At 42.1% G+C, this 16,360-nt stretch overlaps 1 protein-coding gene across 3 annotated transcripts in view; it reads left to right on the forward strand.

Annotated features, from left to right (window-relative positions):
• FAF1 (Fas associated factor 1) overlaps positions 1 to 15,182 on the forward strand; it is a 523,666-nt gene extending 508,484 nt beyond the window's left edge. For all 3 annotated transcript variants that reach the window (XM_034964946.3, XM_034964954.3, XM_055093088.2), the window contains one exon: positions 14,931 to 15,182. In XM_034964946.3, the coding sequence (XP_034820837.1) occupies positions 14,931 to 15,014 (84 nt within the window). In that variant the 3' untranslated portion in view covers positions 15,015 to 15,182. The remainder of the gene's footprint in view (positions 1 to 14,930) is intronic.
• The last annotated feature ends 1,178 nt before the right edge of the window (positions 15,183 to 16,360 follow it).

Here is a 16,360-nt window from a genome sequence, read left to right on the forward strand (position 1 = left end):
CCTCCCCTTACCTCCTCCTGACGGTGGTCTTGGAAGTAACACTCCCAAGTTTGGGGGAGGAGGCATGGCAGGAGCGTGGAGTTTCTAGAACTCAAGCACCAGAAGTGACCCATCTGATTAAAATTTTGAGGTGTGTTTTTATAGCCAGTTGTCAGCCTCTCATTTTGACATCTCCAGCAAGACATTCTTAGAAGATTGTGGGTGGCGCAAGCCTGCAGTGTAGTCCCTGCTACTCAGGAGGCTGAGGCAGGAGGATAACTTGAGCCCAGGAGTTCCAAGCTGTAGTGCACTATAATTGAGCCTGAATAGGCCACTGCACTCTAGCCTAGGCAACATAGTGAAATCTCATCTCTAAAAAAAAAAAAAATTTTTTTTTGTTTTAAAGCAGGGTCTCACTCTGTCGCCCAAACTGGAGTGCAGTGGTGCCATCTCAGCTCACTGCCACCTCCGCCTCCCAGGCTCAAGCGATTCTCCTGCCTCAGCCTCCTGAGTAGCTGGGATTACAGGTGCATGCCATCTACTGCCCGGCTAATTTATGTGTTTTTAGTAGAGACGGGGTTTCACCATGTTGGCCTGGCTGGTATCGAACTCCTGACCTCAAGTGATGCACCTGGCCCCCAAAATTTTTTTAATCAAAAAAAAAAAGTGAGAAGAATGTAGTGCAGTAGGAAGGGGGTTAAGCTGGGAACCAAGTCTCCTGGGGCAAAATTTTAATTCTTCTAGCCACTTGTTATGTGATCTCAAGCAAGGTACATACGTCTCTGGGTCTTTTTTTCCTTATCTAAAATATGAAGAGATTAAGTGTTTTCTTAATTTTCTTTCAGCTCTGATATTATGTGATTCTGTGATTAAATGACCTGGATGTTGATAGTACATGCCCCATTGACAACTCTCTTCCGAAAACTAGAACAAAACCATTGGCTTCCTGGTCCTACTGGCTTTATTTAAGATCATCTTCTTTCCTTTTATATGACAATGTCTCTGTCCCAGGCAGTTTGTGAGGACTTAAGCTTTTATTTACTGTAGCTGGAGGCTTCTATAAGCCAAGGCTTTGACAATATTTCACATTTATTTATCTGAGCTAGAGCTTAGGATCAGGTGGCAGCTAAGTCACTTAAGGTTATTCAAATGCATTGAAAATGTTGCTTAATAATTCAGAACCAGTTTTCTCTGTTTAGAGTATTAAGATTTTTTAAATCCTTCTAATTAGCCAATTCCAACAGCAGTTTAGGGAAAATTCTGTCCCCTCTGAAAGGGCAACTGATGCAGACTTACTGTCAGCCCCTGTATCTGTGTAGCAGAACTGACAGAAGCTAGAGCCAGAGAGCTTCCAGAGCCAAGGGAGCTGCTGGAATGACCTGCTGATGGTATCACCAACGGAGTCTGCCTGCTGTAGGAATGAGGCTGGGGGAAGAGGTCTGAGGATGCAGCTCCTCTAGACTCCATTTCTTTGAATTCATGGAGGCTCTAGGGAGGAGTGGGGAGTTTCCATTTAGTCATTCAGTAGATCAGTCTTTCAGCAAACATGTAGTGAACTTACACTGTTTCCAGCAGTATGCTAGGACCTGGGGATAGGTAGCCAGTAAAATCTCTTATGTGCCCTCAGAATTCAACCTGGCTGGAGAGACAGACTCATAAACAAATAATCAAAAGACACAACAGATAACTCAGTGTGAAACTGTGGCTGATCCCTTGAGCTAGATCCTCTAGGGTCTCTTGCCTGGTCAAAGTATAAGAATGCTGTTTTAGCAAAAGACAGGGTTGGCATTGCCAGTACCTGCATTCCACTTTAAACACTGACCTTGTGTCAGCCAGCAGACCTTGGCAACTGCCTTGTCTGAGGATCCTAAGGTGAAATAAAGGTATTAGTCCTGTAAACATGGATTGACCACATGCAGGATAATGGGATAGGCATATGAGGGAGAGACCACAATGAACATATATGATCACTGTGTTCCATGAGCCTATGGCCTAGTGAATGATTCCAGCTATGATTAACTCTGTTACAGGAATAGGAGAAAGATTAATTTAGGCTCTGTCAGTCAGGCCTGATTTTATGGAGAAAGTAGCATCTGAGCTGAGCCTTGAAGGACATATAGGTTGGGACCGGTAGAACTGGAGAGGGAGGACAGTCTAGATGGAGGAAACAACATAGCAAAGGTTCAGGGAGGAAAAGCACAAGACATATTTGAGGAATAGCAAACTGCTCTAATTGTCTGGCACATAGGGTCTATGAGAGGATAATATTTAGAGATCAGCATAGTAAGCAATGTTGGGGCCAAGCCCCTACCACCTGTTCGAAAATTTAGACCCAGATTTCACTTATTTGATGTATTTTTTGAGAGAAAATATTTTGCCACTTCTAAAATGTTGTTACTGTGATAAGCTGTGATGATGCTCATAGCAGGTCCATAAGGTGGTACACCAGACAGATATCAACATCCTTGTTTAACAGACAAGGAATCTCAGAGGACAAAAAGTGACTTGTCCTAGAGCACACAGGTAATCAGAGCAGTATGCTAGGGTCAGGAGGCAGGTTTGCAGTTCCCCAAATGATGCTTGTTCTCTGACTCCCCTCCCCAGCTCTGAGCCCTGACCCTTTGTGGATATGGCAACTAAACTGATAGGGAATACGCATGAAGAAAAGGCTGGCCAGGTAAAATGCATATCTCCAGCCACCTTCAAGTACCACTTTCCTAGCATCCTCTCTTCCTAAATACTTTTCTTTCTCATCATGGTGCTTTTGCTTAAGCCCAGGAGTTTGGGAATTTGGGGTATAGGTTTGGTATTGTACAGGCCGCTGCTGGACCAGCCTTCAAAGAAAACACGTGCTCTGTTCATGATTCTTGCCTTCCAGTTTTATAAGCTTTTGGGTAGATGAAATGTACTATCAAAATAGCTCAGAGAGAGCCTTGGTAACATTTAAGATATTGAACGTGCTGCATCTGGTAACTAGAAAATTTAATGATCTCCTGCTGTTTTGGTAATTGGATAAGTAAATACATCAGAATAAATCACACCGGCAAGTCTTTTGTATGTCGTTAGGGACTAAACTCTTTTAACTCCTGTTCAAAGCCCCAGCTCTTGAGTGGTGTTTGCGTGCAGAGCAATGCACACACCAGCTCGCATGGCCCTGCTTGGATATTAAAATTCATTCAAAATGCTCACTTTCTCCCTAGCCCACTGGGCCTGAGGAGCACATGTAGCCCACCACTCCAGATCTCTCTGAAGCCAAGGAGAAAAGATTTTTTCAGAAGTTTAAATGATAACCTAATAAGGTATTTGAGCTCTTAATGATCTATGTCCAAACTGTCTTTCCAGCCACGTCTTTCACTGAAGGCCTGCTAGGAGCCTTCTCAGAAACACTACCGTGTACAAACTGGGAAAGTGAGGCCAAAGCAAAAGGGAACTATCCTGTTTTGGCAAGGAGTCATTTAAGAACTTTGAGAAGGAGCAGGACAGGATCAGACATTTTGTTCAACTCTCACTAGTGGAAGTGTGAAGGAGATAGACCCAGAGGGATGTGGTCTATTAAGAGACCATGTGGTGTTGGGTGATGTTGTCACCAACTTACAGATGAGAAATTTGGATCTTATCTCATGGTAAGAGGTTAAATGACTTACTCAAGAGCACACATGCAGTGCTAAGATTTAAATCCACCAGTGCTTTTTTTTACTGCCTCCCTAATTAGCACTTAATCCATGCCTACTAGTGAAACTCTGAGGCTAACAATAATCAGGATCTCTCAGAAGGCTTTTAAGCTGACTTAACAGTTCTAAACCTAACCAGAAAACAGGTGTCTCCCCTTTCATTTGTCTCTTAATGTCTTGTTCCAAACACAGTGGTTAGCATTATGGACCAACCTTTTATACAAGATCCTGGCTGCTTCCGTGGTATTGGCCTTGGAAAGTGAGGCATGTCCCCTAACTCAGTGACTCCCAGCCTTTTTCAAGTCACCACACACATTGAAAATGGTGTTTGTGTGTCTTACTGGAGAACCATACTAGGCTGCTCAGAGTCAGAAGCAACCCAGCTCTGAGGTTCCTGGCTGCCCCAGGAGTTGAGAAGAATCAGTATCTTAGCATACCTGTAAGCTGGGCACACTGCTGGGGCTCATCTGCATTAGGTTTATCTTGCCACACTACAGAATCTTCACTTATGAATTTGCCTGTGTCCAGTTTATGCTTTCAGGGGCAATGAGCTTGCAAATTGTTCTGTAAAGCGGGACTTTCTTTTATTTGCTTGAAATTATGTCTTCCAGATTCCAGGACTTTCCAGGATGGGGAAACATGCCTGTTCTCGTTCTTTTTATATTCATTTTATGTTCTTTATTCTCATTCTGAAGACTTGGATCATCTCCTGTTTTTAGACTAAGACGGTTTTTTCCTCCCCATTCCATTCTTAATAGAATCCCCTCTGGGCCTTCCCCACTTATATTGTCATTTAATAGTATAGTGACCAAAGCCACCATCAAGGATACCACTGCAAGGAGAAGGTTACAGCTTTTGTTTGGTGCCCAGGGTGCCCCGACAGTGTGCCAAGTTTGAGACCATTTTAACATTATAATACCTTAGAGCTGGTGTCTTCACTAAACAGTCCATCTAAAGGCATAGGCTAGGAATGAAGAATCCAGATTTGCCATGAATGCTGAATAAACTTGGGTAAGTTCTTTCCACTCACTGGGCTTTTCTGTCCCCATATGCTACAGAGATGACCTCTAAAGACCCATCCAGCTCTAACAATTACTAGCTCTGTCATAATTGAATGACTAAATTTCACCCAAATGCCTAAGGTAATAATACACTCTGTTATGGGGGAAATATGCATTTCAGTTACACGAAGGGTACAGTCCTCCCAAGCAAGGGACTTAGAATAAATAGTCTGGTACATGACTACAATACTAAAATAATCTACTGTGGTGGTTAAGAACACAGATTTGAAGTCAGACCTAGTTTTAAATCCTTGCTCTGCCACTTCCTGCCTGTGCATTCTTAGGCAGATTATATAATCTCGCTGAGCCTCTTGTCCTCATTTTTAAAGTGGAGGTAATATACCTCCCTCATAGAGTTGTTTGAGTGCTTATACAGCACTTAGCACAGTTAGCACCTAGTAAGCTCCCAATAAATGTTAGCTCTTGTTACCATTATTATAATTTAATAAAACAAAGAACAAACAGGGCAGCCTACAAGGCACAATTTCTATTCCTCTCTTACTTTAATCTTTTCTCCCGTTGTTCTTCCTTTAATTTTTCTTTCATTCTCTCTTTCCCACCTTAAAAAAGTCATCAAAGGAAGAAAATGTCCTCGACACCTATGCTTTGCAGCCACAGACGCCCACCCAGCCTCACTCTCTAGCACCCCAGTTGATCTGTCACAGTTCAGTAATGAAAAGAGGAGCATCTGTCACTGTTTCCTGGAAGCCCTCACCCCAGTGCCACTTCTTTCTTGTGGTCCAGTGAGACAGACTGGCCTAGCAATTGCATAGGAAGCTGAGATAAACCATAGAGTAGTCTCATAGTGGGACCCTTCCAGATTGGAAGTTTCATTTTGGGGTGTGTTACCACCTGCAGCAAAGGTAAAGAAGAAATTGCTAAGAGCTACAACTGGCATTGTTGTCATAGTTGTTTATAATAATTATTATTAATAATTGTAATCCCTTATGTTGCAAAGGACTTTATTATTACCAAAGATTTTTTTATACCCTGACTCAGCATATGCCCAGCAATTCCCCTAAGTTCCCCCTCTGATACTTTGTGGGTATAACTGCTTTCTTTAGGGATTCCTAGCTCATCAAAAGGTGTTTAAAGAAAATAGACGATTAGTTGTTAGGACTAAGTTGACAGTAACAAAAGACAGCTTGAGTTCCTGTTTGGAACACCAAAGCCCATTAGGGACATAAGCCATGACATAGCAGCAGAGTGCAGCATTTTTTATGCCCAACAGAAAGCCAGTTAGTCATGTTAACTGTCCTCCATTTAGAAGTAGGTCAGAAGTTGAGAGGCAGTGAAGGGTAATGACTGGATATAGGCTGGAAGCTCACAAACCAAGGTACAATTCTGGCCTTCTCTTTCCTAGCTATGTAATCTTGAGCAAGTCTCAGAACCATTTTTGACCTCAGAGAATTCATCTGTAAAATTGAAATAATAGGAGTACTTATCTCATAGAATTGTTGGGACCATTTAATTAGATAATATATAGAACAACTAGCCTAGTGCCTAGCACCTAACACACCAAATGAATGGTAGCTTTTTTTTTTTTTTTTTTTTGAGATGGAGTCTTGCTCTGTCACCCAGGCTGGAGTACAGTGGCATGACTGTGGTTCACTGCAATCTCTGCCTCCCAGGTTCAAGCAATTCTCTTGTCTCAGCCTCCTGAGTAGCTGGGATAACAGTGTGCACCACCACGCCCAGCTAATTTTTGTATTTTTAGTAAAGACAGTATTTGACCATGGTGGCCAGGCTGGTCTCGAACTCCTGACCTCAAGTGATCTGCCTGCCTCAGCCTCCCAAAGTGCTGGGATTACAGGCATGAGCCACCACACCCAGCCATGGTAACTTTTTATAGGGATGATGTTAATAATTACTTATTAAGCTTCTGATATTTAATAGCATGTTTTCCTAATAGAGTAACTAATAGAATAGATTACTCATAGCATACCAAAAAGATTAGTTAGGCCAGGCGCGGTGGCTCATGCCTGTAATTCCAGCACTTTGGGAGGCCGAGGCGGGCAGATCAGGAGGTCAAGAGATCGAGACCATCCTGGCCAACATGGCGAAAACTTGTCTCTACTAAAAATACAAAAATTAATTGGGCATGGTGGTGCATGCCTGTAGTCCCAACTATTTGGGAGGCTGAGGTAGGAGAATCACTTGAACCCTGGAGGCAGAGGTAGCAGTGAGCCGAGATCGTGCTACTGCACTCCAGCCTGGCAACAGAGCGAGACTCTGTCTCAAAAAAAAAAAAAGAAAGAAAGAAAAAGTTGTTCCCCCAAGTTCAAAGTAAATGCTAATTTTGAACAAAATCAAAAGCAAATATAGTCAGCTTCACTATAATCTGGGAACTTACATATGCAGTCCATAAATATGCCTCAGAGTACAAAGAGCTTAGGATTTGAAAGGAGAGGACCTGCGTTCAAGTTTGAGCCCCGACAATTTCTGGTTGTACGACTGTGCATAAGAAATGTCCCCCTATTTGAGCTTTAGTGTTCTCATCTGTAAAAATGAGGATAAATGAATCCAATCTTAGGATAGCTTTAACGTTTAGATAATATATGTGAAAGTGTTTTGAGAACTGTAAAATAATACTATTATGTATGCATTCTTCAGAACGAAGTTTAGTAGCACATTCATTTTGTGTTCAAATAGCTTGGCTTTAAAGAAGCATCTCTTTAAGAATAATCTTTGTTGTGGCTTTATGTTACAGATGGGAAATGTATTTTAAAATTTATTTATGCCCTGACTAGTTGATTTTCCCATCTTTTAATCAAGACCAAACAGACTTTGGAAAAAAAAAAAAAAAAGCTGTGACCCTCGTATCATGTTACATCAAAACCTAATTGTTAAGTACTTGCTTAGTGCTCTGAGGTTTTTGGGATTTTAGGAGCCATTAAATAATACCCTTTCACTTAACTAGTTCAAGACTAATTGAAAGACATAAGACCAATTGAAAGATAGACATAGCACTCAGGTGGGGATAAAAATATCACCTCCTTTGTTACCAAAAAAGTTGATCAGAGATTGTGATTTGAGATTAAGCAGCCAAGGGGCTTGCTGATGTATTCTTTGCCTGTAAATTAAACAGACTTGTCCACTCAGTCCATGGTATAGCTGGACACTGCAGGCCCTCGTACCTTGTAACATGAGAGCAGGTTGGTTCCAGAAAAGGAAAAGGAAGGGGCTGAGCTCAGATCCTTCTCCCAAATTCACCAGGTAAATAAGTTTGTTCTCACCCCTGTGTGGGAGATAGGGAACACATCCAGAAGTCACTCCATGTGGATACATAAATGTGAAATAAATACTTCCCCCAACAAGAGTTATAAGTTTTATATTATTGACCCTCACAACAACTCTGGGAGGCAAAAAAAAGGTCTCAATTTTATAAATAAACATTGAATTTGCCCAGGGTCATCAGACAGCTAGGAGGTTATAGCAGTGGGAATCCAACCCAGGTATCCCTCCCTGGGATCACACTTCAACAGTTCCAGCCACTGGGGAACTCAAACCACACAGACACCATCTACTTACACATAAAGAAGGCACTGAATCATAATAGCTTCCATGTGTCAGGCCCTTGATGGCTATTTCAATCCCTATAATAACGTTTCACCCAGTGGAGAAGGGAACTAGTGCACAAGTAAGCATCTTACTGACTTGGCTAAGAGATTTGAATTTAAGTGTTTGTATTATATTTCCAAAGCTTAACTGCAATCCAGTTTACTCCACTGACTCGCCCTCATTTAATTTTAATGCAAAAATTAAAGCCTAGACAAGAAAAGTGACTCATCCAAAGTCATACTGCTAGAGTCAGGACTGGAACCCATGTAGTCTGGTCCTTTATATCCTGATAACATTAGATAATGTACAGCCTTGGCAGTCAGCACAGAGGAATTCAGAGAGGAGAGGGTTTTCTGAAGTACATAGTCTATAACTGAAGGGATGGATTTCCTAAAGCTTGGAGAAACTTATTTTGCTCTGTCTGTGTCTAATGTAGAGGATGAGACCTGCTTGTCCTTGACATTGGCGTAAGAGGTAAGATGAGATGGATGAGGTTTTGGAGTTTGATCTCTGTGTGGACTCAAAGAGACTTACAGATTTTCTGCCAGCGTGGCAAAGGGTTGCTCCTGAGAGTCAGGCTATTCAGGGTCCCTTCAACTCACAGTGCTATCAGCACACAGTCTAGAGAATGAAGGTTATTGGTCACCAGAGGCAAGGCAAGCAAACAAATACTAGACAAAATTTGGTAACAAGAGCTTTTCTGCCTTTAAGATGCTGGAACTTTCTCAAATGCAAATTTTACTTTAAAAGCAGGAATAGGTCAGGCGCGGTGGCTCACACCTGTAATCCCAGCACTTTGGGAGGCTGAGGCGGGCGGATCACTAGGTCAGGAGATCGAGACCATCCTGGCTAACACGGTGAAACCCCGTCTCTACTAAAAATACAAAAAATCAGCCGGGCGTGGTGGCGGGCACCTGTAGTCCTAGCTACTCGGGAGGCTGAGGCAGGAGAATGGCATGAACCCGGGAGGCGGAGCTTGCAGTGAGCCGAGATCGTGCCCCTGCACTCCAGCCTGGACAACAGAGGGAGACTCCATCTCAAAAAAAAAAAAAAAAAAAAAAGCAGGAATATGTTTTGAGAAGCCTCTGTTGGTTTATTGTTTTCCAGTTCCACATGTTGAACCTAAAGCCTGTAACTCATGGAATGAGAGAGAACCCTTTTAGGCTACTTGTAAGAGGTGGGGAGTTACTATGAAAATTATTAGGGAACCAGCAGAAGCCCTGGGTTCTGGTTCTGCCTCTACCACTTACCTATGTGATCATAGACAAATCCAGTCTCTGGGTCTTGTTTCCTAATCTACAGAGTGGGGCTGATTTCCAAGTACTACCGCAATGCATTTCCCCCATAAACTGTTAAATGCATTAGGAACATTAAAAAGAAAAAGAAGAAAAAAATCCAACCTAGCATTTTTTCTAAAAGTAAAATATTAGATCCAGACTTTCTTTTATTCAATTTCAAAATAAAAGCATTACCTCAGAAATATTAAATGTAAAAGGTCTAACTTCCTCACATGATTGTGAGTTAATGTTTGTATAAATATGTTACAAACTATGAAGGGCTATGCAAGTATTGCTGCTGCTATTCTTTTTAGTATTACTCAGCTCCTGCCCTCAGGTCGCTCCCAGCCTAATAGTACAGGTGGAGTATCCCTTATCTGAAGTGCATGGGACCAGAAATGTTTTGGATTTTGGATTTTTTAAGAGTTTGGAACATTTACCTACTGGTTGAGCATCCCAAATCAGAACATCCAAGATCTGAAATGCTCCAAAGAGCATTTGTTTTGAGCATCATGTCAGCACTCAAAAAGTTTTGGATTTTGAAATATTTTGGATTTTTACATTAGTGATACTCATCCTGTAGTTTATGCTTAGGTACTAAAAAGTGAGAGGCAGAAGGATGTGACTAGAAAGAGCCCCAAAACAGAAGTCAGAAACTCTGTGGGTATTGCACATGCAGTGCTGCGTCTGCTCCTATTCAACCGTGTGACCTCAGCTAAGTCACTTGACCTCTCTAAGCTTTAGATCGCCCTTCTATGAAATGAAGGGGTTAGATAATTTGGCATTTAAGGAGCTTCCCCCGCACAACCCCAAACATTCCAGGATTCGCAGTGTGGCCTAGGATGAGAATCTGTCACATGGATTCACATTTTTCTCAACAGCAGTGATAGGCTTTTTAGAAAAGGAACTGAAGCCCAGGGAAGTAATAGAAACAGTATATGAAATTTCAGTCTGCTAAGAAAATTGATCTAGAAAGGAATAGCTCTGTTTGGCAAAGAACACCTGTCCCATTTTTGTTACATAAACATGTTTCACAAAGCCAATTTGCTAAATTATTAAGCTAATGAGAAAATATATCCATTCAGGTTTTCTAAGTATAGTGAAGAAAATGTCAAGATGGTTGACTTTCCTTTTCTAACTATAGACAAAGTCAAGCCATACCTCTTATCTGAGAATGACCCTTCTCCCCCAAGGAGTCCCAAAAGGTGGGCGTCTTTGTTGATTTAGAGAGTCAATAATTCAGTAAAGTCCCAAGTAAATGGCACAACACAAGCTCAGATTGGGTTTTTGTATTCATATTTTATAAACATTTCAGGACTTTTTTCCTGACCCTTGACCTATTGCCATTCTTAAAGTGAAGATCTTATATCCCGGAAGCTTGGTTAGAAACAACTTCAGGATCATCTCATCCAACTTCTTTCTCTGTATGGAAACTACTCTCAGCAATACCTCTGACAATATAATGTAGCGGGTTCCAAATCTAGACTGCCTTGATTCACAGCCTGGCTCTGCCCTTAATAGCTCTGAGACCTTGGGCAAGTTACTTAATCTGCTCCAGGGCTCAATTTCTCCATTGGCTTTTTGGCTTAATGGGGATAATAATTGTCCTTACCTCAATGCAAAGGCATAAAAATGATATAATGGACTTGGGGGACTCAGCGGGAAGGTTGCAGGGGATGAGGGATAAAACACTATACATTGGGTACAATATACAGTGCCTGGGTGACGGGTGCACCAAAGTCTTAGAAATTACCATTAAAGAACGTACCCATGTAACAAAAACCACCTGTTCCCCAAAAACTATTGAAATAAAATAAAAATAATTGTCCCTACCTCAGATAACCTACCTTTTATATTAAAGTGCTTGGACTATACCTGGCACAAAGTAAATGCTCAATAAACATTAGCTTCTATAGTCATCATCTGCAAGTAAGCCCCTATTTGAGTGCTTCTGGGAACAGCAGAGAGTTCACCCATCCCACCCTCCCTACCTGCATTTCCCCAAGGCAGCCTGTTGACATGTTAGTCAGAATCATTCATATCATCAGCTTTAGAGTCAGACCTGAGTATGAAACCTTATTCTGTCTGCAGCCTTGGGCAAGATAACCTGTGGTATCTTCATCCATAAAATGGAAAGAATCGTACCTATTTCACTGAGCTGTTGTGAGGTCTAGTTAAGGTACTATATAAAAAGTATATAAAGTACTTAGCATGGTTCCCAGCTACATAGTAGGCACTCGATAAGTGATAGTTGCTGCTATGATGTTGACTGAAGAACAAGAAAATAAAGAACAGAGAGAGGAGGGAGAAAGATAAGAGAAGCAGTAGTAGCCACGTCGGCAGCTGCTGTCTGTAAAAAGTTGTTTCTGACTAGCTGGGTTCTGCTTCCCTGTGATTTTATTTCACCAGCCCTAGCTGTATCCCCCAGAGCTGCACAGAACACATCTGCTCTGTCTTCTACTTATCAGCCCTTCAGATATTCAAAGAGGGCTGACACAGCCCCCTCCCTACCCATATAGCAACATCAACACCACCACTTCTCAGTGCCCCCTCTCCAGGGAGATATCTCCCATTCTTTAGCTGTCTCTCGGAGAACATAGCTTTTAGGCTTTTCCCTAAGCAGGAGGTCCCTCCTGGCATGCTCCATGTCCTTCTTGAATGGGGCCCAGAGCACTGCAGGACAGTTTCACAGCATGGCCACCATCTTGCTGGGGAGAAACATGATGTCCTACATCCCCCTAGGTTTCTCTCAATTGGTTTGTCCAAGCCAGGCAAATGAGAATGGAAATAGAGATTGTCCTTGCTCACTTTGAAATTCTTACCTAAAATGACCTTCAAAGAAAAAAAATTGCTTGATTTTATTTTTAGGGCACCAGAGGGAGCAGCCAGCACAGCCGTGTTTGCTTCGAAGCAATCCAATGGTGACACAGCCTCACTGAGGCTGTAGACGGGGGTCTCCAGAGATGGAGGCATTACCTGATCAGGAAAGGGGGGGCACTCTTGCTGGGCCATGGGGAAGAAACAAGAAAGATAGCCTGGTATAGATCAGGGTTCCAGGAGGTTTTGGTGAAAGAGCTGCAGCTTTGAAGTTAGAAAGATCAGGGCCCCTACCCAGTCAGTAATGGCTACAACCTACTGAGTACTCATTGGCTCAGACACTGTACCAGAGGCTGCACCAACATTATTCCATTTAACTATAATCACAACAACCTATGAAGGAGAAACTATGAATCCTATTTTACAGGTGAGAAAACTGGCTCTCAGGTTATATAATTTCTTCAAAGTCATACTGGTAGGAAGTGACAGACCTAGGATTTGACTCTAGGTTTGCTTCACTCTTTTTAACCACTGTGCTTTATAGACACTTATTAACCATATGGCTGTAAACAAGTGGTAACCACTTTGAGCTTCAATTTAATCATCTCCACTGTCTTGCATGGTTGTTGTATGGATATGTTGTCTGGCATATAGTAGCGTTCAAGAAATTTTAGTTTCCTCCTTCTCAAATTCCAGCTCTCCCACTCAAAGTGACCGAAGAAAGCCACTTTTCTTGGATGCAACTTTCTCATATGAAAACTGGGTGTGGTTTATGAACCTCTAATCTTGCATATGACAACCCCAGCATGGTGCAACTCAGGCCTGATACTTCAGCCTCCCATCCTCTTTTGCTTCCTAGCACACAATTACAATGATCGTTTCTCCCAACAAACATCATATTTACAAGCCACAAATAACAAAGTAGAAGATGCTGGAAGAGCTCTGGCATGTTAATTAAGAACAATATCAGAAGCAGCTGGGCAGAAAATGCCAACGAATGAGAAGCAGAGGCAGTGTAGCTCTGTTTGTTGACAGAAGCCAATGAGTATTGTACGTTAATTGGGGAAGTGGGTAAACATTTGCCAGCAGCTTGCCCCTCAGTGCATTGGAAGATAGACAGCAGGCTAGGCCCTTCCCACTCCTTGCCTGTCCATCTGCCCACAACCCAAGAGATACAAATACAGTGTGCTTTGCTCTGAGTTCCTTATAAGCGGAGAGGATTCCAGGGGCGGATGTGTCTTTTTAAAGACCCTCCTGAGCATACCAGGTTTCCATCTAGATACAGCTGAAGATAGTTTCCCCTTCCCCTTGCCAGCATGCCTTTGATACTTGGCCTTGGCCCCCAGGGCCTCCACTTCCCCATATCCCCCACCCCTCCATGGAAGAAGACACCAGAACCATCTTATTAGGAGCAGCTTGAGTTAAGCAGAAGATAAGATTGCCTGCCTCAGGTGCTGCAGTCAGGCCCAGAGCAGCAGAGCAGCAGCCTCAGGCCTGACTAGAGATTGCTTGCCCTCCCGTCACACACTTGGAGTTGCCCATTTATCTGTGTGTCCACCATCTTTACAGTTGCTCTCACACACAGCAGTCATTATGAAACACCTGTTCTGGGCAAGACACTTTGCTAATTATATATTTCTTCTCATTTAATTCTCACAATCAGTCCTACAAGATTGATACTAACTCCAAAGCCACAAAGCTGATAGCCAACACAGCTGTAATTTAAACTAGAGTCTTTCTAATTCCAAAGCCTGTGTCCTTTCCACTAAACCAGTATTACTCAACTTTTAAACATTGTGACCTCTTTTGATAAACAGGAAAGTTTTGTTTCTTCTCTCACTCGCAGATTCAGAAGACCTTCATGTCCCATCCCTGCCCGTTGCCTAGGAGGGCATAAACCTAATTTAGGATCCCTGTATGATTAACGTATCCCACTGAGCCAAGATTTTGTCTAGCTTGACTTTCAATAGTTCATATTACAAAATTATGATTTTTTTTAATTTTTAAAATATAAAGTTGTATTATGACATTGACTGTTTTTTTTTCCAAACTAAATATACCATCAACAAGGGTATGATATGCCTCCCCTCACCAGGGGAGATCTTCATCGTTGGGCATGGTGGAATGGCCATTCTACAGTTTATAATGTAGTTCTAAGAGGAAGATCAGCCCCAAAGGCTTAGCTCTAGTCCCACCAAGCAGAAGAGTCCCTCCCCTCTATTAGGGGCTAACCAAGCAGAGGTCCCTAGGAATGCCAGTCAGTTGTTAACCAGCACCTTTCCCAAGGGCCCCCTGTTCTGCCAGCCAGGCTGAGCTGTGCAGGAAAGGTACCTCCACCAAACTTGACTATGAGATTTGATTTTCCTGAGCCCTGGTTTCCTCATTTATAAAATGAGAATAACAACACCTGCCTTGCAGGTTATTTTGAAGATCAACTAAGATACTGCGAGACTCTTCATGCCAGTGCATAGTTTCAGAATCAGTGTGCATAGATAAAATGAAGGCCGTGTAGAGAATATAGTGCTTGTTTCAGTCTTTTGAATATGTGTTCTTCATCTTTTTAGGTAACTCAACTGGACCCAAATAAATCATTATTGGAGGTAAAGTTGTTCCCTCAAGAAACCCTTTTCCTTGAAGCAAAAGAGTAAACACGGCCCAGCGGTGGAACCAGCCATTCCTTGACAAGCCAGCAGCCTGCGTCAGGAGAAGGGCTCCTCGCCAACCCACCCACACGCTCGTCTCACTCAATTCAATGTCACACTTCTGCCTCTTGCAAAATTGCTGGAAAAAGTAATAATAAATATAGCTACTTAAGATTTCCCATCCATGAGTATATATTCCCAACCCTTATTACAGAGAATTACAACTCTGCCACCCTCCCCTACCCCCTGCACTTCACCCTCCTTCAATGACGAATGCATTGTTCAAGTGTGAGTGATCACTAAATAGAATTTTTACCTCTCCAGTGCCCATCTTTTCCCCACAGTGTCTAGGACAGTTCTGTCTGTTCTGTGACACCAGGATGCTGTATATTTGATATATGTCTTTTTATTTTCATGACTGAATTTCTACTTCATCACCTAATGTTAAGGGGCAGAGGGAAAAAAAGTCAAATGAGACATTGTCGGCATGGAGATTAAACATTGTAGGAAAAAAGTATACCATTTTTGTTAGTACTTTCTGACGGCTTTACTAAGATGTCAGGTTTTGTTTGAGGACTGAATTTGACATATATGCAAGATATTTATTTACTGCTGCTGCCTTGGGTCTCCAGGTTCTACCTAGGAGGTATTTGCTGTTCCATTGCAGCATAGGGAAACTGTTCAAGCACACAATGTGAATGTTGAGATCATGTGCAGAGAGGCCAGTACCAAAACTTCAGTATCTGGCCCAGTGGCAAGAGGCTACTGTTAGGTTTGCATTTGGGCAGTTAGAACCTCACAGATACCAGCTCCCAAGTTGCTAGTCCATCAGTGTAAACTGAACACAATTCTCTCTTGCTTTCTGTCTCTCTACTCCCTCACACATTTGGACCTTGTCACTTGGTGTTTAAGCACCTTGCCTATCAACAAAATCTGATGAGCAGCCCCATGGACTCTCCTGTAATAAGGAACTTGCTCTACTATTTTATTCTTTTAATGTTTTAGTATGTGATATTGGACTCAAATGAAAGGGATCTCATTCTGTGGCTGAAAAATCAGACTTCATATGTTAAAGAGAGCAAACTTGGGGACTCAACTCAGAAGACATGTGTTGCCTGAAACCTGCATATAATAATTTTTGATTTGATTTAGTAAGTGTGGATTTTTCTTAATCTACAGATTTGGGGTTTGGGGTTTAGATCATGAGAACACCGTTTATACCTTCACAGCCAATGATTTATTTTTAGTCTTGAAATATTTCTCCATATCTGTTTTTGTGTCACCTGTGGGTTTTATCCTAGGGGTTGGGATCCTGATTTTAACATTTTGTACTTGTCCAAAAAAGAGTTCAA

Source organism: Pan paniscus, chromosome 1, assembly GCF_029289425.2.
Source record: "Pan paniscus chromosome 1, NHGRI_mPanPan1-v2.0_pri, whole genome shotgun sequence".
NCBI lineage: Eukaryota > Metazoa > Chordata > Mammalia > Primates > Hominidae > Pan > Pan paniscus.